At 37.8% G+C, this 24,927-nt stretch overlaps 1 protein-coding gene across 1 annotated transcript in view; it reads left to right on the top strand.

The window, feature by feature from the left end:
* The window catches only part of LOC150104032 (hemicentin-1-like), a 792,930-nt gene that overhangs the window by 468,054 nt on the left and 299,949 nt on the right, over positions 1-24,927 (top strand). The window contains exons 22-23 of the mRNA XM_090396385.1: positions 2,139-2,276; positions 13,975-14,106. Coding sequence (XP_090252511.1) covers positions 2,139-2,276; positions 13,975-14,106 — 270 coding nt within the window. The remainder of the gene's footprint in view (positions 1-2,138; positions 2,277-13,974; positions 14,107-24,927) is intronic.

Raw genomic sequence — 24,927 nt, 5'->3', positions numbered from 1 at the left:
AACGTCATAGTATTGTTTAACCAAAAGGATTATACAGGTAAGCTAAAAGCTCTATTGTTAGATCAGGCTACTTACCTCCTTGTCGAGTACAATCCCACCAACTCACAAATTAGAAAACTCCACAGGCTCCTTAAGAAGGTCACGTCTTGGCCTGTGGAAGTCACTAACAAATTAAAACCTTTAACTCCATACCCCTCCCCTCCCCGTATTTATGGACTCCAAAAAATACATAAGGAAAATGTGCCATTACGTCCCATAGTGGATGGCATTGATTTCCCTACATACAAACTAGCTAAACATTTGGCCAAAGCTCTCTCACACTGTACTGGCAACACACCTTCATACATAAAAAACTCAGCCCACTTCAAAGCCAGCATAGAAAACCTTACACTCAAACACACTGACGTAATGGTCAGCTTTGATGTCTCCTCCTTATTCACAAATGTCCCACTCAAAGAATCCTTAGAGCTAATCCAAGCTAAATTTCCTCCCGATATCACAGCCCTATTTCAGTTCACAATGAACTCAGGCTATTTTGTTTGGCAAGGAAAATTCTACAAACAAATAGAAGGGGCAGCCATAGGGTCTCCAATCTCCCACCAACTCACAAATTAGAAACTTGGCCAACTTTTATATGGAGACTTTTGAAGAGAAAGCCTTAAACTCTGCCCCACAGAAACCAACCATTTGACTTCAATATGTAGATGATGTGTTCACTATTTGGCCACATGGCTCCGATGCACTCCTCTCCTTCCTAACACACTTAAACAACCAACGCCCCAGAATCAAATTCACCTTGAAAGAAGAAAAGAACAACTGCCTTCCTTTCTTAGACACATTAGTCACCAGCCAGCTTGATGGAACCTTGGTTTTCTCAGTCTATAGAAAACCCACCCATACAGGCAGATACATTCACCAACAATCCCAGCACCCTTCCTCACAACAATATGGTGTCATTAAGACACTACAAAACAGGGCTAAACTTATCTGTTCAAATGACAATGCCCTAACCACAGAACAAACCACATTCTCAACACCTTCTCAGCCAATGGCTACCCTCCCAAAACAATCCAAAAAATATTGAAACCAATAAACCACAACCCCCCCCCCACAACAAGGATTACTCTAAATCCATCACCATACCCTATATCAGAGGCACCTCTGAAAAAATTACAAAAATCCTAAAAAAACACGGCTTAACTTCTTGTTACAGACCATATAAGAAATTGGCATCCCTTATCCGCTCTACTAAAGACCAACCTCCCCTCCCCCTAGACCTGCCTGGTGTATACCAGGTCCCTTGCAGCTGTAAGCTGTCCTACTTTGGCCAAACAGGCAGGACAGCCAATATCAGAATTACAGAACACAAGGACTACATCTGGTTCCACCAATACAGCCACTCTGGTCTTGCAGACCATGCTCTGGATACCTGCCATAGAATACGGTGGAAGAAAGCACGATCATTCACCGTAGTAAATACAAGTACAAAAGGCTTTTCATGGAATCAGCCTCAGCCCTAAGAAACAATCCAAACCTCAACAAATTTGGCTGCATGAGACTGCCTCAAATTTGGGAAACCTACATCAGAAGACCTCATCCCAATCACCCAAGAATACCAACATTGCCTGCTAGGGGTTACCAATAGGACTTTAGGAGAAAGAATAGCTTCCTGCTTCATCCTCATTTACCGTTTGCTGTGCCTGCATGCAAGTATCTTGCTCACAAGTTCCTGTTGAAAATGGCAACGTGACGTTGCCGAAATATTGGATTTGTATTAAAAAGTTATTTTAATGTATATCCTAGTCTACATTGTTATTTCCCTAAACTATTTAGTAATAATGTTTTAATTTAACTGTGTATTTGATTTGTTAATATTCAGTGTTTTTCCTTCTTCTCCTTATAAACATGTATTATGTGCATTTGATATATAAAGTTTTTATAACACTGCCTTAAGTCATGGCTTTTTCAAATTTAATCGAATTTTCTAGCACAGTTTAAAGTATATATCTTTATCTCATATGATATAAGATTAATTTAAATTTATTGAGCATTGTTAATATTTAGTTCTTATTGTTGAATCTTTTATTAAATTTGAGACCATAATGCTTTTTTCTTTTCTTTTATTTATATATATATAGCTAACTGGATGCATTCTCTAGTGCCATTATTAACACCTATCTACTGGACAACAGCATATGAAATTGGCCAAGCTGTTAATGGTTATACATTAACCAAAGGATTTTTTAGGAGAGAAACCCAAGTATCCTTTACAACAGGTGAGATAGGAACTCCCCCCCCCCATATATATATATATATGTGTGTGTGTGTGTGTATACAGTTTGCAATTACCTTTCTTTGCAAGTTAGTGTGATCCCTGATTCCTATGAATTTGAGATTATTTGAGAAGAATCTGTATCACACACACTCCTTGCATCAAATGGTATGCTTCAATCTGATATGTTTTCCTCCTCCTACACACTGGACTCTGAGCAATTAAATTTCTATAAAACATTGATTCAATTTTCATAAATCATCTCTAGATTAACTTCATACTGGCCTTGTACTGTGGAATGAATGTTGGTAATGATCAGTTGCAGGGGGGGGGGTAGAAAGAGCAGACCAGGAAGATGACTTGGTTGATAAGGGTGGCAAAAGTGGAATATGAGAAGAAATTAGCTCAAACTAAGAAAAATTTAGGTGAGTTATTTCAATATGTGGCAAGTAGAAGGGAAAATGATTATGGGAGGATGAGGCTAGTTGATGAAACTTGTAGATTGGTAACCAATGCAGAGGAGATAGTTGAATTATGCAATGATCAGTGTATTTCATCCTAATGAAAGCAACATGAGAAAAGATGCAGTAGAATGTATTAGAGAAGTTGGTGAAGACAAGAATTCAAAATGAGTTGATAATAGCAGTATCCTTTATGATGGTCAGCATGGATTTGTTAGGGGGAGATCATGTTTCAGCAATCTATTTGTATATTATAACAAGGTGACAAACTCACTCAATAAAGGAGTTGCATATATGGTGATGTACTTAGATTTTTCAAAGGCCTTTGATGATAGAGTGCCACGTTACAAGCTGGTAGTTAAACTGAAACAGATGGGATTAGATAACAGACTAGTAAGCTGCAAAGCTGATTGGCTGTTAGACAGGTATCAGCAGGTTGTATATGGAGGAGTAATATCCCAAAAAAGAAAAGTCACTAGTGGAGTTCCACAGGGATCTGTTTTGGATTATTATTGTTTAACTTGTATATTAATGACATTGGGACCGACTTAACTGGATATACAGCTGTTTGCCAATGATGCGTAGTGGGGAAGAGCTAAAAGAAGTATAGCAAACATTGTGTACTATGTGAGTTGGCAAATATTTCGAAATATCAGTTTAATGTTGCAAGGTCTTGAAATTTGTTAGACAAGGTTGGAATATAGAGTATACATTTAATGGAGACGTTCTGAAGGAAGTGGAGGAGATGAGAGATCTGGGAGTGATGGTGACTCCCAGATCTCTTTGAGAGACTGAAGTTTAGAGGGTCACATTGCTAAACTGTAAGAACATCCCAATGGATTATGCAGATGCAAATAGGTTATGGTTTTCCCTTTAGATCCAGATAAGTTTTACTAAGTTAGTGTCAGATCTTTGGAATGCATTCCCTCAATCTCTTGAAGAGATTGATGGAATGCAGAAAAAGAGGAGATATGATTAAGTTGGTGAGGGGGGTTGTTACCAGATTAATGTGGAGAAGATATTCATAGAGTAGAAGATGGCAAGGGTAAAACTAGAAGCCATCCATGGAAGGTGTATAAGGAGGGTGTAAACAGGGGGGGGGAGTGAGATGCAGATTCTTTGTGTGGAGCATGTTGCTTGAAAGTGTGGCAAGTGCAAAAACTGTAAATGGGTTCAAGGCATGGTTGAATGATCTTTTGGCATGAGAAAGTATCCAACAATGAGTCGTTTGACTCCATATAGGTCAGATAATAATAATAATAGTAATAATAACATAATAATCTGGATTTTTTTTGTTTTGTTTTCTTAATTAATCTCATATGTACAAGTTAGTAATGATATAAACTTTACAGGTAATTCTATCATTGTCTATTGAGGATACATATAGGATACATCTTGAGGATACTTGAGGAGGTGGAGAGGATCCAGAGGCGAGTGACCAAGATGATAGCAGGTCTGTGGAATGAACCGTATGAGAACAGGTTGAGGATTTGTGGGCGAAAGGATCTATATAAGATGGATGGCTTGCATTTGAATGGTTACGGTGTAAGAAGACTTGAGAAAGTGTTGCTGAATGTAGTGGATGTGCAAACTCAGGGAAACTAGATTTGTTAGGGGGGGGGAGTAGAGATACAGTCCTTATGGAGGCAGTTGAATGTCAGAATGAATATAATATGCCAGAGCAAATAAGGACAACAAATCTGAGTGGGATAGTTAATATAAGGCATCAAGGTAGGGTTGGGGCTAATGGGGGTCTTAAATTCATGTACACTAATACTAGGAGTATTAGGAACAAGAAGGAAGAGTTTTTGGCCATGGTTGGCACTTCCAGACCACAGGTTATAGGTATTAGTGAAACATGGCTGACTGTAGATGATATAACTAGTGGGATTGAATGTGATGGGTATAGTGTGTTCAGGAATGACAGAGAGAATAAAATGGGGGGAGGAGTATTGTTGATGATAGCTGATGAGCTCCAGCCAAGGAGAATAGAAGTTGAATTGCAGGATAGAGAAAAGAGCACATTTGAGGCCATTTGGTGTGAGATTGTGGCTAGCAGAACTAAATATACAATTGGGTGCTGCTATAGACCAGGTGATGGAAAAGATGGTGGTGACAGTATGCACAAGCAAATAGAAGAAATGGGTGGAAGGAGGGTGATTATTATGGGAGATTTCAACTATGGTCGCATTGATTGGAGTGAGGAGAGGACACACGGAAGGAAGGAACTGGATTTTATTCGGATATTAAGGGATAACTATCTGCGACAGCATGTAATGGAAAATACTAGGGGTCAGAGAGTGCTTGACCTAGTAATTACATCTGAGGATTTGGCTGTAACAAATATGACCACATTGCCACCAATCGGTGAGAGTGATCATAGGGTCTTAACTTGGGAGGTGGCTAAAGGTGTAGAATTTTCAATTAAGATAGGGTACATGTGGAATTATCGGGCTGGAAAGTATGACAAGCTTAGGAGTTTGATTGGTTCAGTGCCATGGCATGTACAACTGCAAGGACTAGAAGTTGATAGTGCATGGGAGGTAGTTAAGAAGTGCTTGCATGAAGCAATGGCTGACTGTATACCTAGAGTCCGAATAATAAATCAAGTAGGGGTTAAATGGATGAATAACACCATTAAGCTTGAGTTGCAAAAAAAGAAACAACTATGGAGGGAATTTAAGGAGAAGGGTGACCGGCAGGCACATGAACGGTATAAAGCACAGGCCAGAAGGGTGACGAGTGTGGTAAGAAAAGCAAAAAAGGATTACGAAAGAACATTGGCCATGCAGGCTAAAGAGAATCCTAAACAGTTTTTTAGATATGTAGCAAGTAAAAGGAAAAATGTACATGGCAGATTGATTTTAAAGAATGCCGATGGTAGGGAGGTAACTGAATCAGTTGAGATAGTTGAGTTACTGAGTGAGCATTTTGCAAAAGTATATCATCCAGGTGGTGACATTGCAGAAACGAATAAACCAGTAGATTATACGGGAATTGTGGTTAATGAAGTGGAGGTGAGTAGTCTATTGCATAACCTCAATGTCAATACATCTGTGGGATTGGATGGTATACCAGCTCGTGTTGTACGAGAAGCAGCTAAAGAATTGTCAGTACCCTTGACCATTTTGTTTAATTTGAGTCTCGGGTCTGGGTTAGTCCCGAGCAGGTGGAAAGAGGGGAAAATAGTTCCACTGCATAAAGGTGGTTCCAAGACTGCTGTAGTAAATTACCGACCGATTAGCATATCAGGAATCATTGTCAAGGTCTTAGAGAAAATAGTCAAGAGGAAAATACAAGATTGGATAGAAGAAAATGGGATACTGTATCGGGGACAGCATGGTTTTGTGAAGGGTAGGTCATGCCTCAGTAACTTGCTCACGTATTATAACACAGTGACGGCTGAACTGGATAAGGGTAATGGGTTTACGGTGATTCTACTGGACCTTGCCAAGGCCTTTGACAGGATTCCATATGGAATTCTAATCAGTAAATTGCAGCATATGGGAATGGACATAGGGTTGGTGAGATGGATAGGAGGGTGGTTGACGGAGAGATATCAGAGAGTGGTTTACTCGGGAGTAGAGTCCACAAGACGGCCTGTGACTAGTGGTGTGTCACAAGGATCTGTTCTTGGACCACTGCTGTTTAATTTGTTCATAAATGATATTGGAAATGATCTGAGAGGAACAGTTCATTTGTTTGCGGATGATGCAAAGTTGGGTAGGGCAATAGTGAATGCAGATGACGTCAAAATTTTGCAGGATGATTTGGATAGATTGGAGGTCTGGGCTAAGGAGAATGGATGTCAGTTTAATGTGGCAAAATGTAAGGTTATGCATTTTGGGGTGAAAAGATTGGCGGCAGTTTACTGCATTGGTGGAACCGTGCTCCAGGAAATTGATGAGGCACGAGATTTAGGAGTGTTGGTAGATAAGGAATTGAAATTTAGGGGACACATTGCAAAAGTGACCAAAACAGCTCATCAAATCACTTGGTTGCTGAAGAATACGATGACAAGCAGAGACAAGCAGGTTATTGTTCCTCTGTATCGAGCCTTGATAAGACCCCATCTAGACTACTGTGCTCAGATTTGGTCACCTAGGTTTCTTCTTGATGGGGAGGAGGTGGAGAGGATCCAGAGGCGAGTGACCAAGATGATAGCAGGTCTGTGGAATGAACCGTATGAGAACAGGTTGAGGATTTGTGGGTTTGCAAAAATTGGTTGATAGGCGGAGGAGGGGAGATATGATTGAGACATTCAAATTACTGAAGGGTTTCTATAAAATTAATTCAGAAGATATTTTTGAGTACAGGGCTGGTTGTGGGAGGACTAGGGGACATCCATGGAAACTGGGCAAAAGTGTGGTTAGTAAAGGTGTTAGAGCTGGGTTCTTTACTTTTAGAGTAGTGAATGAGTGGAATGCGCTCCCTGAGTCTGTGGTGGATGCTGTGACGGTGAATGAGTTTAAGGCGAGGTATGATAGATACTGTATGAATGTCAAATAGTTGTGATGAATATGATTTGGGGCCTCCCTCGATGAGTCCAATGACTCCCTGGAGTTGCCCGTAATAATGGTAATAATGGTAATACATATCAGGAATTTTATGATGACAAAGATGAACTCATACCTGAAAAGTTGCAAAACCCATCAGATCAATGCCATTTTTGGGTAAGTAAAGAAAGGAAAACACTAGCATGTGTTTTCCTTTCTTCACTTTTCCTTTCATTTTTATGATGTTTATGATGAAATAATAAACATCATAAACAGCTTGAAGTCTGTAATAAATCCTTAGAGGAAGAGGGTGTGAAAAGCTTCCATAGAGTAAAGGTTACATGAAATGAAAGCAGCCATGCAAGTTTGTTTTTCTATATTTGGAGTTGGATTGTGAATGACTTTTGGCTAGTAGCTGTACTGTTATGTAAAGCTATGAAGTGCAAAGTTATGCACTTTGGCATGATGATGATGAATTTTCCAACAGCATATTATATTGGCAGGGTTATTCTTCAAGAAACTGATGAGACTAGGGATCTTTGTATTATTATTATTATTATTATTATTATTCAGGCCTCCAAGGAGTCAAAAGACTCTTCGAGGGAGGTCCTTTCTAAGACATAAAGTCTGTCAAGACTCATCGAGGGAAGGACCCCCCTGAGAAACACAAAGTTTATCATACCACTCCTTAAACTCACTGACTGTTCTCGCTCCCACCACTCCATCAGGCAATACATTCCACGGCTCAACCACCCTCCACACAAAGAAACCACTCCTTACCCTCTTGCTCACAGTTTCCTTTCGTAACTTCCAGGGATGGCCTCTTGTCACTCCTTCCCGCTGATCAACCAAGCGAAAGAACTCCCCAGTGTCAACCCTGTAACCACCTCTCAACAGTTTAAAAGTCTCAATCATATCACCTCTCCTTCTTCTATCCACCAAACTCTGCAGTCCACATTCTCTCAGCCGATCCTCATAACTATCCTTGTACAGTCCTGAAACCATCTTTGTCATCCGTCTTTGTATCCTTTCCACAGTTAATTTATCTCCTTCAAATCCTGGGGACCAAATCTGAGAACAATAGTCCAAGTGTGGTCTGATCAGAGACTTATACAACGGAATGATAACCCTCTTATCTCTGCAGGTCAGTGTCCTTCTCATAATAGCAGCAATCCTCTGTGTTACCTTCACCACCTTTGCAATATGTCCCCTAAACTTCAGGTTTCTATCAATCATCAACCCCAGATCTCTTGTCTCCCCTACTTCCTCCAGTATAACTCCTCCCATAGAGTATGCAGCATCCCATCGATGTTTCCCAAACCTCAAGACCTTACATTTTGCTGCATTAAACAGATACACCCATTCATTTGCCCATCTATCTAGCTTATTTAAATCCTCTTGCAGGGCTACCACATCTGCACTATTACTAATAATCCTTCCAAGCTTCGCATCATCCGCAAACAACTGAATATCCCCCTGCAATCCACTGGCTATGTCATTGATATAAAGGTTAAACAATATAGGTCCTAGTACTGAGCCTTGTGGGACCCCACTTGTAACCCTCTGCCTCCTGGAAACTGCTCCACCATACACAACTCTCTGATACCTATCAGACAGCCAATCCTAAATCCAGTTGACCAATCTGACATCCAGACCCATGTGCTGCAACTTAAATATCAGCTTATCATGTGGCACCCTGTCAAATGCCTTCGCCAAGTCTAAGAAAATTGCAGTATATGCCTTTCCCTCATCTAATGCTCTTTTAACTTTATTATAAAAGGCTAGCATATTGCTAAAACAAGAGCGTCCTTTCACAAATCCATGTTGATTCTCACAGATAACATTACCCTCATCTGCCCAATGCTGTACACAGTCCCTCACTACTTTCTCCAAGATCTTAACAACTACTGATGACACACAGACTGGCCTATAATTAGACACTTCCAGTCTGTTACCACCCTTATGCAATGGCACTATCTTACCTTCCTTCCATTCCCTGGGCACCTTTGCCAAAGCCAGACTTTCATTGAAAAGCCACGTTAAAGGTATTGTCAATTCCCTAGCACATTCTCTCAAAACTCGTGGCGAAATACCATCCAGTCCCACAGCTTTACTGACATCCAGAGTACTCAGTATCTGAAACACACTCTCCTCCTGTACCTCCAGACCTCGTACCATGATGGATAGGACTTGGACATTTTGAGGTCACATAGGAAAAATTGCAAATATCACTCAGAGAATAAATGTGATGAACATTGACATGGACAGATAAGGAAATCAGTTCAACTGAAGCATGAACATGGGAAGTTAGTTTTAAATTTGGGTTGTGTTGTGATAGTAGTAGCATCTGGTGGGAGACAGCGAGAATGGAAGGGCAGAAGTTATGCCCAGGGTTATTTGCAAGGAAAAACCAATGCTGTTCACTTCATGTGCAAACTTTCTATGCTTACATTTTGATAAGGGATTAATATAATTTATTGGCATCTTTAATTTAATTTATAACCAAGTGAAAAAAAAACTTTCTAAACGAGAGACAAGTTTTTTTGCACATGACTCTTTCAAAATCAGGTTTGAATTTTTTTTTTTTTTTTTTTCACACATTTCCCTGGGAGAGTACTTGGTATGTCATGTACTCTCCCATGGAAACAAATAAATTGGGAAAGAGATATCTGTTAAATGTAAAAGAGATTTTTCATACAATGGAGGGGAAACAATATAATATATATTATATATAAACACACACACACACACACATATATATGTTTCCCTCCATTGTATGGAAAAGCTCTCTTCTTTATATATATATATACATATATACTGTATTTTTTGCCTTATATATTAGATGCATCACATTTTTCATGTTGAATTTTTTTTTTTTTTAAATTCTTCAAAGTATAAGATGCATGAATTATGCATAAAATTTTTCATTTAAATATTAATTTTATTTTAAATTTTAATACATGTATTAATCTTTTATTAGATAAAAACAATTATTCTTAAAAATCATTAAAAAATCTAACATATAATCATATAAACAAAATATTATTATTATTATTATTATCCAGGCCTCCATGGAGTCAAAAGATTCATCGTGGGAGGTCCTTCCTAAGAAACACAAAGTCTATCAAGACTCATCGAGGGGAAATCCCCCCCCCCCCCCTAAGAAACACAAAGTCTATCATACCACTCCTTAAACTCATGATGAAGAAATAATTTTTATAAATTTCATTAATCTAATTTTCAAATCTTTATTCATCTTCATCTTCACTCTCTAAAATTTCTAAACTTGATCTTCATCAAAAACTTAGTTTTTGTTGAAGATATAAGTCATCCTCCATATCTTAAAGAGAATTACTAATGCTGCACTTTTGGAAAGATTTTATAATCATTTTGGGTTTCACTTCTTTCCATGATCTCCACCATTCGCATACCTGGGAAATTGTAGATGTTTCCTCAAAATTTGGAGATTGCATCTAATTGATCCATTTTTATGACCTCCCATGATGAGTCTTTTGACTCCATGGAGGCCTGGATAATAATAATAATAAAATCCTTTAAATGGTTTCGTTATTGATACATCTAAAGGTTGAAGTGCAAAAGTGAGTTCTCCTGGAATTACAACTATTTTTGTGTTCATTCTTAACAGCTTCGGTTTTATGGCATCTAAACTGATCCCATACTAAGAAAGCAGGTTTTTGATGTAAACTGCCAGGACATTCTTTATCCATAACTTCATCCCTTCCTCATCCATCCATCCTTTTAGACGAATATGAATGTAAACTCCTTTTTGAAGTTTTTCTTTTAAAAATTAAAAAAGATGGCAATTTTGTTCCATTTGCACAACATGACAAAACAACAGTATAGTGGGTTTTTTCATGACCAGAAATGTTTACTTTTTTTTTAACCTTTGGAGCTTGTTTGAGAGCACATCAAAAGTCAGAGGCACTCCATCCATATTAGCTATCTGTGAAAATTCAAAATTGTCTTCTTTTCTAGCATTTGTGATAAATCTGTGAAACGATCATTTTTTTTTCGAATTCATCTGGCATTTTTTGTGATATTTTCATTGTTGCACACATGTATAAATCATTTTTCTTCATAAATCTAAAGCACCATGATGGCGACTCTGTAAAACCGATGATATTTCTTTGTTGCCAATAATTTATCTCATTGAATAATCATTTTTTTAGATGCAGCAACCAATCTTCTTTGATCCATTATCCAAGTTAATTAATTTTCATTTTCTGGCCATTTTGTCGGATTTCTGCAGCGATTGTGTTTTTTAGAATATAGGCAGAGGTCCAAAGTGTCGTTCTGCTGCCCTATTGCCTTTTTTTTTGCATACTCAATGACACTATGCTTAAATGCAGTCATATAGCTATGTCTGCTTCGTAGAATCCATGTGTTATAATAAAAAATAAATAAATAAATATAATAATGTATTGATTACTACTTTAAGTGTGTGACTGTTAATGACATGCAACTATTCAAACTAATTACACATTGCCAACAAGCAATGAAGCACTATAACTGTGCAGATGCACCAGTATATAGGAAGTATTCAGCTTATAGGATGCATCATAATTTTCAAATTAATTTTAGGTACAAAAAAGCACATCTTATAATGGGAAAAATACAGTGTATATATATATATATATTTTTTTTTTTAAAAAAGAATTGAATGACATAAACTGAGAGTAAAGGAAAAAGGTTTAATGGTATCACATGACTAGTTTCGGCTTTTTACAGCCTTCTTCAGGTGTTTCATAAAAGAAAAGAAAAAACATTAAACATTGAAGATAAAAACTGTGAACAGCACAGGAAAGTCACTATACATATTTAATGTGAAAACGTTGCAGTTAACGTATACAAAGCTGTTCCTTCGTTGGCCACATTGTTGGGTGAGTGCGTGCATATAGCATCTCATGAGCTCCAGTATGTGATCACAGCAGAATGACGGTCTGGGAGGTTGTAGCTTAAATTATTATTTAAATGTACAGGGTTGAGGATGATTTCTCTAGAGTCTACAATTTTTCTCTCCAATTCATCATGGCAACGGAAAATGTTGTTAGATCTATCCAAAAAGATTGTATGACTATGGTTTTGATCATCAGAATCGGCAGAAAAAAGGATATGGCTGGATAAAGCACTGGCACGTGTTCTCTTGTAAGTGATGTCCATGCTGTGCTCTTTCATATGCAATTCAATAGACTTATCTATCTGGCCAAAGTAAGGAATGTCGTAGTCACACCATATCTTGTATTATACACCGGGAAATTTTAGATTGTGATGGCTAGGCTTTGGACGGCTCACTAGAGAGCGGATCTTAGGAAGCGGAGTGAATAAAGTTCTAATGTTATATTTTTTGAGAACCTTCGCTAATTTTTGAGAGACTGAGCTTATGTATGGTATAGATATATTGCCTTTAGCATTATTCATTTCTTCAGTATGGCGACTAGGAGGATTAAAAAGGTATTTTTTAGTAATTTTTTGAGAATAACCATTCAGTCTGAAAGTAGATCTAAGAAAATTGATTTCTTTATGAATTCATCTGGGTCGTCAAGAAGAGAGCGAGCTCTATGTCCCAAAGTAGAAATAATTTCAAGTTTCTTTCCTGGACGTGAAACTGACCCGCTCTTCTGAAAAACTTAATTGATGTACAGAAAACCTACACACACCAATAGATATCTCCATAGTCAGTCCCATCATTTCCCTCCTCAGAAACTTGGAATTATTTCTACTTTGGGACATAGAGCTCGCTCTCTTCTTGACGACCCAGATGAACTTCATAAAGAAATCAATTTTCTTAGGTCTACTTTCAGATTGAATGGTTATTCTCAAAAGATTACTAAAAAATACCTTTTTAATCCTCTTAGTCACCATACTGAAGAAATGAATAATGCTAAAGGCAATATATCTATACCATACATAATTAGCCAAGGTTCTCAAAAAATATAACATTTGAGCTTTATTCACTCCGCTTCCTAAGATCCGCTCTCTAGTGAGCCGTCCAAAGCCTAGCCATCACAATCTAAAATTTCCCGGTGTATTCAAGATATGGTGTGACTACGACATTCCTTACTTTGGCCAGATGGATAAATCTATTGAATTGCATATGAAGCAGCACAGCATGGACATCACTTACAAGAGAACACGTGCCAGTGCTTTATCCAGCCATATCCTTTTTTCTGCCGATTCTGATGATCAAAACCATAGTCATACAATCTTTTTGGATAGATCTAACAACATTTTCCGTTGCCATGATGAATTGGAGAGAAAAATTGTAGACTCTAGAGAAATCATCCTCAACCCTGTACATTTAAATAATAATTTAAGCTACAACCTCCCAGACTGCCATTCTGCTGTGATCACATACTGGCGCTCACGAGATGCTATATGCATGCACTCACCCAGCAATGTGGCCAACGAAGGAACAGCTTTGAATACGTTAACTGCAATGTTTTCACATTAAATATGTATAGTGACTTTCCTGTGCTGTTCACAGTTTTTATCTTCAACGTTTAATGTTTTTTCTTTTCTTTTATGAAAACACCTGAAGAAGGCTATAAAAAGCCGAAACTAGTTGTGTGATACCATTAAACCGTTTTTCTTTACTCTCGGTTTATGTCATTCAATTCTTTTAAAAAATATGTTTAACAACCGAGTAAATCAACCTCGGTATATATATATATATATATATATATATATTATTTTTTAATCTGTTTTTTTTTTTTTTTTTATTTAGGGGAAACGGTACATATGACACATGTTGCAAGAGGACTGGATAGAAATGGCCATTTGCAAGTCGATATTGTTATCACTGGTGAAGTGCCTAACATGCCACCCGATGCCTTTATAGAACTAGATCCTTATTCAGGTTGTAAATTCTTTTGATCCGATTTACAAGATAATTACTTGCCAGTTTTTTATTGAAACTGAATTTTCTTTTATATTTTTTGTCTCCATGCATGTCTGATGTTAATAATAATGATAATAAAGAATTAGTCGAGATGTATTCAGATTTTCTTTTTTGCTTTTTCTTTTATGTTTATCAGCATACATTTGACTAATTCTTTATTATTATTATTAACATCAGACATGCATGGAGACATAAGCCTTATTGCAGGAGGCCAACACTCATGCAAAATGATCATCGAATTACCTGCATTGCCTGAAAACTGCAAATGTCTTTAACCCATTTGCAGTTTTCAGGCAATGCATTCTACACATAAATCACTCTCCAGTTGAACTTGCTCATACCATTCTTATATAGCTTCCATGGATGGCCTTTTGTTCTACCATTGTCTCCCTATACTCTCTAAAAAATCTCCTCCACATTAATCTGGTAGCAATCCCTCATCAACTTATAAGTCTCATGTCCCCTCTCCTTCTATTCATAAAGCTCTGCAAATTACATTCCCTCAATCTCTCCTCACATTTAATGCACATGACACTGACTTAGTGAACCTTCTCTAGATCCCCTCTAAGATATTCTCATCCCCCTTGAAAACCAAGCGACCAAATATGGACTCAGTTAGCCATATGCAGCCCAACTATAACTTCTCTGCTTCTGCATGTCAAGGTTCTTCTGATCATTGCCACTGTCCAATGTGGTATTCTTGCAATTTTAGCAATATGACCACTAACCTTCACATCTCTGTCTCATTACTCCCAGATATCTCATCTCTTCCACCACCCACCTTTAAAATTTCCCCATTTGCTGATACTTTGCAACATTAAACTGGTAGCTCTCACTTACTGATTCAAACAATCTATTCAGTTACTGCAAGGCTACAACATCTGCTCTGATCCTCATAGTTCTTCTCAGCTTTGTATCACTGGAAACATCTGCATATCCACAGTTCAGCCTATAACAATATTGTTAACATACAAGTTAAAAAAAAAATAATGCTAAAATAGACCCTATGGCACTATGCCAGTGATTTTCTTCTTTTCAGATATTACTCCCCAAATACAACCAGCTGGTTGACAGCCAATCACCTAGCCAACTTACTAGTCTCTTATCCGGTCCCATCTGTTTCAGTTAAATTACCAGCTTGTCATCTATGAAAGGCCTTTAAAAATACATGTATATCACTGTATATGCATCTCCCTTATCAAGTAAATTCATCATCTTGTTGTAGCACATATGCAGATTACTAAAACTTGACCTTCCCTTAACAAACAGATTGTGACTATTATAGAGTTGTGATGTTTAATTATGGCGGAGTGAAAGATGAATTTCATCTCGTGTGTGAGACTGCTGCCCTGCCTTATTGGAGGCCTGAGGTGACTTGAAAAAGTTTCATGTTTCGTCTCTATTTCAGAGTTTCTGGACTACTTAAGACATAAATAAAAATGGAAAAAAAAAAATATATATATATATATATATATATATATATTTACACACAATTAAAATTTTAAAAAATCCTTACCCTGACCACAGCACTAATGTACAATAAGTTTACAACCTTTTGTGAGTGGAAGTTACATGAAAAATTTTCAAAAACATCATTGATATATAAATTAAACAATAATGGTCCCAGAACAGAACCCTGTGTTATATAAATTAATATATAAATTGATATATAAATTAAACAATAATGGTCCTAGAACAGAACCCTGTGTTACTCTATTCATCATCTTTCTTTTTATTTGGGACACTGTCCCCATACATAACTTGCTGGTTTATACTGTTCAGTAAATGCATTGTGGTTCCCCTTCTCCACTGCAAATAGTCATTCCAAGAACCTTCTTGCAACTCTCTGGCTCACACTGCCTCCACGACTCCTCCTCTCTATCTAAGTCCAGGCCATCCTCTCTTCCTGGTGGTGACCAATTCATCACTCTCTTGGGCGGCCATCTCTCCTGTGGCATCCATTGAACATGCCCATAGCATCGTAAAGATCGGCGCATCAAGTGGTCCATGACAGTTTCAGTCTCTCTGTGATGATACCTCATTCTGCACTCTTTGAAGGCGGGATATACACATGTTGTTGTTATGTACCATCCAGTCGTTTTTGACTCTTGGTGATCCTGTGAACAAATGCTCTCCATCCCACTCAGCCTCCTGTCCTTTCTTTCAGTAATTGTAAGTTCTTTTATGATGTCTATCCATATCCTTTGTGATCTTCCTCTTCTTCTCATTCTTTCAATCTTCTCCAACATAACTACCTTTTCCAATTATTCATCAGCTCACATAATATGTCCAAAATACATCAACTTCTGTTTAGCGATCATCGCTTCCAAGAACATTCTGTCTTTATATTTCTCTAAAACCTTCTTATTGGTCATTCTTTCAGCCCATGGGATTCATAATAGTCTCCTCCACATCGATAATTCAAATGAATCAATTCACTTTCTGTATATCTTCTTAATAATCTAGCTTTCACATCCATACATCACTACTGGAAATACCATTGCTTTGACAATTCTAACTTATGTGGCCTTACTCACACTTCTATCTTTTGTTAAGTTTAACATCACTTTTTTTTCTCATGACTATCCTTCTAATTTCATCTCCACATTTACCATCATTTCTGATTCTGGACCCCCCGTAAATCATAACTTTCAACAATTTCTATTTTATCTCCCTCTATTATAAATTCATTTAAATTGCCAGATGCTATCAATTTTGATTTGCTGATGTTTAAATTAAGCCCAGCTTTGTTACTTTCTGTCTTTACCAATAGAATCAACTACTCCAGATCCTCCTTAGTTTCTGCTATGAGGATTGTATCATTTACATATCTTAAATTATTTATTTTTTTGCTGCCAGTCTTAATTCCAGCTGGATCTTAGTTTAAATCAGCTATTCTCATAATATATTCACTATAAATATTAAAAAGGTAGGGCAGTAGTATACAACCCTGCCACACCTATTTTTTTCACTTGAACACTGTTTCTCCAAAGACTGTTTTTACTGAAGCTTCTTGGTTGTCATACAGCTCTCTTATCAAGAGAATTAGATGTTCAAGTATTCCCACTGATTTCATTAAAATCCACATCTGTTGTGATCCATGCAATCAAAAGTTTTCTTATAATCAATAAAACAGATCAGTACTTCCTTCTGAAATTCTCTTGTTCTTTCCATAATCCACCTCATGTTTGCTATTTGGTCTTTAGTTCCTCTACCTCTCCTAAAGCCTGCCTATTCTTGTGGCATTTCTCTATTCACACTGAACATAACTTTACTTGCATATGAAATTAAAGCGATGGTTCTATAATTCTCACAATCTCTGGAATTTCATTATTTTTTTTATACACACACACACTTTGTCATAAACCATTGTATGGTCATAAACATCTAAAGTTCTTATACACTTATTCCGCTATGCATTCAATGTCCATCCTTCTACTCCATACATGAGAACACTCTCTACTGTCATTTGGAGTATCATCTTCTTCATTTCCTGCCAAATGTCTCAACACCCTAGCACATCATTCAGTTATTTAATAGCATTATGGGCTTGGTTGACACGATCATCTACATCTTTCTCACATGTTCTCGACTTAATAATAATTTATCATAAGTATCTGAAATGATCTACTGCCTTGACTTTACTGACTAGAAGATCTAAGTCTCTGTATTTTTCACCAATTGCCAAATTTTTGTCTTTGTAAAATTTACTTTTAGGCCTCCCATGCTGTGAATATCAACCAGTTTCCTCATCATAAAATCAATGTCATCCTGATTGTAAGTAATTATCACTTGATTGTCAGAACAATAGTTAATGAATGATGCTATTTCCAATCTCAATTCACATAGCTCTACACGAAGCATTCCAATGTGCCAGCACTACATCAAGGTAAATCTTAAACAGGGATGGTGACATCAAGCATCCTTGTCTAAGACATTAAGATCTTACAGAGTCAGCTGATTCCAGTCCCCAGACTTAGCAGCTGCTCTGCACCTTCTATATATTCTCTTTACCTGATGATTGACTCACTCACATTCATCTTCCACATCAATCTCCAGTCTGCTAATGGGAACTGAGTCATAGGCCTTTTTCAAGGTCTCCACAAAAATCAAATTTGTTTTCTATCCTTTGATAATTCTTTTTTCTATGGCGTGTTTCATGATGAAAATATTATTGATACAATATTTTCTAGCAGTAAGGCCTACTTATTCTTTAACACACCAAAGGTAATAGTCTTCTCTAACCTTGCAGTTATAATTTTACTTAATGACCTATTATCTTTTTATAAAATTATATATATATTTAAAGATACCAAGCTATTTTAAACCTGGTTTTACTCAATTTCCCAAGTAAGCAAACAGACAAGTAAGTCAAGTTTGCGCCTGCAAGTATTGCAAGTCTAGGCAATCCCACACGTAGTGCAAGACTAAGGCAACTCATGGTAAAAGGTGGATAAGCTCTGATCGCTATTCTTAATATTTACCCTTAATGCAAAGCACATCTCCTGGAGGAGATGTATGATGCCATGTATTAAAGGCAAGGGGCCACTACCCAGACCGGTTTCGACGTTTATTGAGGTCTCATCAGTGGTAGCCAGGCTAGAAATACCAAGATTTTAGTAATACAGAGCTTATAAGTATTTTTCCAGAACAAGTTACCATAAGGTGTTTTAACCTTATTAAATAAAAATCTCAGGAGGAGAGATAGATGTAGAAAATATTTTACCTTGGGTAATTTATTATACCCAAGGTAAAATACTTTATATATATATATATATATAGATATATATGAAAGACTGATCATTAACTCGGTTAACATACATATTTTTTAAAAAGAATTGAATGACTAGAACTGACATTTAAGTGAAAAGGTTTTAATATAAAAACACGACTAGTTTCGGCTTGTAACAGCCTTCATCAGGTGACATTATAAAAGAAAGAAAAAACACTAAAACACTGAAACTTAAATAAACTATGAACATCATAGAGAGTCTCTATACATAATTGACATTAAATCGTTGTGGTTGTATTTCAAGCTGTTCTTTCATTTTTTTTTGTATTGTTGGGAAAGTAGGTGCTAGTAGCATCTCGTGAATGCTAGTACATGATTACAGCTGAATGACTATCTGGGAGGTTGTAGCTCAAGTTATTATTTGGATTTAAAAAAAAAAAATATATATATATATATATATATATATATATGGTCTTTAGTAGAATGGATAAGGGATGCCAATTTGGCCACATGCCTCCGATGCACTCCTCTCCTTCCTAACACATATAAACAATCAACATCCCAGAATCAAATTCACCCTGGAAGAAGAAAAAAACAACTGCCTTCCTTTCTTAGACACACTAGTCACCCGCCAGTCTGATGGAACCTTGGTTTTCTCAGTCTATAGAAAACCCACCCATACAGGCAGATAAATTCACCAACAATCCCACGACTGCTCCTCGCAACAATGTGGAGTCATATTAAGACACTACACAACAGGGCTAAACTTATCTGTTTGAATGACAATGCCCTAACCACATTCTCAACACTCTCTCAGCCAATGGTTACCCCCCCCCCCAAAAAAAAAATCCAAAAATTATTGAAACCAGTAAACCACAACCCCCCTCACAACAAGGATTACTCTAAATCCATCACCATACCCTATATCTGAGGCACCTCGGAAAAAATTACAAAAATCCTGAAAAAGCATGACTTAACTTCTTGTTACAGACCATATAAAAAATTGGCATCCCTTATCTACTCTACTAAAGACCAACTCGCCCCCTAGACCTACCTGGTGTATGCCAGGTCCCTTGCAGCTGTAAATTGTCCTACTTTGGCCAAACAGGCAGGACAGCCAATATCAGCATCTCAGAACAATAGGACTACATCCGGTTTCACCGATACAGCCACTCCGGTCTTGCTGACCATGTGCTGGATACCTGCCATGGAATACGGTAAAAGAAAGCTATGATAGTACACCATAGTAAATACAAATATGAAAGACTTTTCATGGAATCAACTTCAGCCCGAAGAAACAATCCAAACCTCAACAAATTTGGCTGCATGAGACTGCCTCAAATTTGGGAAACCTACATCAGAAGACCTTCAGCCCAATCGCCCAAGAATACTAACAATGCCCGCTAGAGGGATCCATCGAGACTTTAGGAGAAATAATAGCTTCTTGCTTCTTCCATATTTACTATTTGTTGTGCCTGTGTGCACGTGTCTTGTTCTTAAGTTTCTTGAAAATGGCAATGTGAAGTTGCCGAAATACTGAAGTATATTAAAATTTATTTTAATGTATATCCTAGTTGATGTTGTAATTTCCTTAAATTACTTAGTAAAAAAGTTAGCTTATCCACTCTCTAGCCAAAAGGCTGCGGGTTCGAATTCTGTCGTCGGCATGGATGTTTCTCTGTGAAAATACTAGTGGTCGGTGGTAGATGATGAAGGTAGTTGCAGTTGGTGGAGACGGAGAGTTGTAGAGTAGGTACCCTCCCTTGATGAGTCTTTGGACACCCGGAGGTGTTATGTAATAATAATAATAGTAACAACACTATAATGGCTCACATATGGCAATAATAATACAGTGTAATACTGTAATAATGATATAAGGAAATTACAACATCAGCTAGAATATACATTAAAATAAATTTTAATATACTTCAATATTTCGGCAATGTCACGTTGCCATTTTCAAGAAACTTAAGAACAAGACACGTGCACGCAGGCACAACAAACAGTAAATGAGGAAGAAGCAGGAAGCTATTATTTCTCCTAAAATCCTAATGGTGCCCCCCCTAGCGAGTAATGTTGGTATTCTTGGGCGATTGGGCTGAGGTCTTCTGATGTAGGTTTCCCAAATTTCAGGCAGTCTCATTTGTTGAGGTTTTGATTATTTCTTAGGGCTGAAGCTGATTCCATGAAAACCCTTTCATATTTGTAATTAATACAGTATGATCGTGGCTTTCTTCCACCGTATTCTATGGCAGGTATCCAGTGCATGGTCAGCATGACCAGAGTGGCTGTATTGATGAAATCGGCTGTAGTCCTTGTGTTCTGAGATTCTGATATTGGCTGTCCTGCTTGTTTGGCCAAAGTAGGACAGCTTACAGCTGCAAGGGACCTGGTAAACACCAGGTAGGTCTATGGGGGAAGGTTGGTCCTTAGTAGGGTGGATATGGAATGCCCATTTTTTATATGGTCTGTAACAAGAAGTTAAGTCATGTTTTTTTAAGAATTTTGTAATTTTTTCCAAAAATTTGGGAAACCGACATCAGAAGACCTCAGCCCAATCGCCCAAGAATACCAACATTGCCCGCTTGTGCACCATTAGGACTTTAGGAGAAATAATAGCTTCCTGCTTCTTCCTCATATACTGTTTATTGTGCCTGCATGCACGTGTCTTGTTCTTAAGTTTCTTGAAAATGGCAATGTGACGTTACCAAAATATTGAAGTATATTAAAATTTATTTTAATGTGTATTTTAGTCGACATTGTAATTTCCTTAAATCGTTTAGTTAAAAATGCATAACCAACGTCTAAGCCTTTCCACGAGGATTACGATAATCCATAGAGATGATATTGCACGTAAAGCACGCCATTACGTTAAAATGAAGTTAAAGCTATCAAGACAACTGAATCAAGACAACTTCCTAAAACACTGCCAGGATAACCAGGTAATTTTTAACTGTGTGAAATTAAAACGGCGCTTCGAATTTATAACTGTGCCAGCCAAGCCTTACTCAGAGAACAGATTGCCATGACTCGCCATTTCCTGAATGATGCTAAGCTATACAGACACTCGAAGATGACCTTTCAAGCACCTTAAACCCCGAAATTTGGTCTATTTTATACGACATCTCATGCACTGCAGCGGAGAAAGAATTTAGAAAAGTACGAGATCAACACATCAAAAAATTTGAAAATTTGAAAAAGAACTCGATCTCAAAACCACAACTTCCTACCAAAACGGTAGCCAACCTTTCTTCATTTAGTCTAAAACCTGAAGTACTCGACGCCCTCGCACGTGGCCACAACTTCGCCATTGCACCCAGAAGAATACCTACTGAAGATATTATGATGAGAATTGAACGCGGGATACGACACCTTCCAAACCACATGGCCAACGATATTAGACTGGATGTAGCTTGTGTTCTGAGCAAAGCTAAACCACCAAAACAAAGCTCTATTGTTAGATCAGGCTACTTACCTATTGAGTACAATCCCACCAACTCACAAATTAGAAAACTCCACAGGCTCTTTAAGAAGGTCACTTCTTTGCCTGTGGAAATCACTAACAAATTAGAATCATTTAACTCTATACTCCCCTCTATTTATGGACTCCCAAAAATACATAAGGAAAATGTGCCATTACGTCCCATAGTGGATGGCATTGATTTCCCCCACTTACAAACTAGCTAAACATTTGGCCAAAGCTCTCTCACACTATACTTGCAACACACCTTCACACATAAAGAAACTCAGCCCACTTCAAACCAGCATAGAAAACCTTACATTCAAACACACTACATAATGGTCAGTTTTGATTCTCCTCCTTATTTACAAATGTCCCACTCAAAGAATCCTTAGAGCTTATCCAAGCTAAATTTCCTCCCAATATTACAGCCCTATTTCAGTTCACAATGAACTCAGGCTATTTTGTTTGAAAATTCAAGGAAAATTCTACAAACAAATAGAGGGAATGGCCATGGGTTCTCCACTCTCCCCACCCTTGGCCAACTTTTATATGGAGACTTTTGAAGAGAAAGCTTTAAAGTCTGCACCACAAAAACCAACCATTTGGCTTTGCTATGTTAATAGATAGGAAGTTGAAGTTCAGTGGCCATGTGGCAAATATTGCAAATACAACTCAAAAGATAATTGAAATGCTGAAATGAACCTTCACATGTAAATATAAGGATGTTATTTTTCCTCTTTATAAAGCCTTGATAAGACCTCACGTGGATTATTGTGCGCATGTCTGGTCTCCTGGTTTCCATTGTGATTCTGATATATTGGAGAGAGAGCAAAGGAGAGTGTTAAAAATGATATCAGGATTGTGGAATACTGATTATGAAGACAGATTGAGAATTTGTAGACTGCAGACACTAGCAAACAGGAGAAAGAGGGATGATATGATTGAGACTTACAACCTTCTGAAAGGGTCATACAGGATTTCAATCGATAGACTTTTTCAATTTATGGAAGGTGGGGAAAGGACAAGGGGACATCCTTGGAAGCTGAGAATGAAGACTGCTAAGAAATGGGGGTGAGGGCTATATTTTTCTCTCAGAGGGTGGTGCCTGATTGGAATGGATTGCCATTGGATGTTGTGAGTGCAAGCAGCGTGAATGAATAAGTATGATAGCTGGTGTATGTAGTATGTGACCTCCCTTGATGAGTCTCTGGCTCCGTAGAGGTCTCTCTCTTAATAATAATAATAATAATAATTATTATTATTATATAATTATTAATTATCCTTAAGGGGGAGCCCGTTCATAAGTACGGAACGCCATAAGTTAGGTCGTCCGTGACTTGGTGACTTACTTTAGTTTCCAAGTCTGGAAAACCAATCATATCCTCTCCATCCAAAAAACAGTGGCTTGTATCACCTTGTCATTGACCGTCAGAATGTCATCTGTGGAACACACATCGATTAGATCTGGGCAACATAAAAGATGTTTGTCGGTTTGGATGCCTCCTCAGTCACAGCTGTCATCATCTGCATAACCCCCATTTCATCAGGGTACTTCTGCATCTGGATACTCCCACTCTAAGACGGTTCAGAGTCCTCCAGGTGCTGTAGGGTAGGTGATATCCCTTGGTTAACTCTTCCTTAATTATGGGAGCTTCTTGAAGTTGAACCAATTCCCTCCATAGAACAAAGCGTCGCTCCTCAGGTTTATGGTTCAATGGTTTAGTTCTTTGCATAAAACTACGCCTTGATTTGAGTCGAGAAGCCGTGATGATATGGCCATACATTGGATATCTTTCGTCCATCATCTGCTTTTTTTTGTCCATCTCACCAGCCACTTGACATCTTATGCCAGTGGTGCTATGCCTGCTAAGGGGTTGGTCTTAGGCATAGCACCACCAGGCATAAGATGTCAAGTGGGCGGTGAGATGGACAAAAAAAAGCAGATGATGGACGAAAGACATCCAATGTATGGCCATATCATCACGGCTTCTCGACTCAAATCAAGGCATAGTTTTATGCAAAGAACTAAACCATTGAACCATAAACCTGAGGAGCGACGCTTTGTTCTATGGAGGGAATTGGTTCAACTTCAAGAAGCCCCCATAATTAAGGAAGAGTTAACCAAGGGATATCACCTACCCTACAGCACCTGGAGGACTCTGAACCGTCTTAGAGTGGGAGTTATGCAGATGATGACAGCTGTGACTGAGGAGGCATCCAAACCGACGAACATCTTTTATGTTGCCCAGATCTAATCGATGTGTGCTCCACAGATGACATTCTGACGGTCAATGACAAGGTGATACAAGCCACTGTTTTTTGGATGGAGAGGATATGATTGGTTTTCCAGACTTGGAAACTAAAGTAAGTCACCAAGTCACGGATGACCTAACTTATGGCGTTCCATACTTATGAACGGGCTCCCCCTTAAGGATAATTAATAATTATATAATAATAATAATTATTATTATTATTATTAAGAGAGAGACCTCTAGGGAGTCAGAGACTCATCAAGGGAGGTCACATACTACACACACCAGCTATCATACTTATTCATTCACGCTGCTTGCACTCACAACATCCA

The sequence above is a fragment of the Typopeltis vanoorti genome, chromosome 8 (genome assembly GCF_054136105.1).
Source record: "Typopeltis vanoorti isolate ZY-2024b chromosome 8, IOZ_Tvanoo_1.0, whole genome shotgun sequence".
In the NCBI taxonomy this organism is placed as follows: domain Eukaryota; kingdom Metazoa; phylum Arthropoda; class Arachnida; order Uropygi; family Thelyphonidae; genus Typopeltis; species Typopeltis vanoorti.
This window is presented reverse-complemented; position numbering and strand designations above follow the sequence as displayed.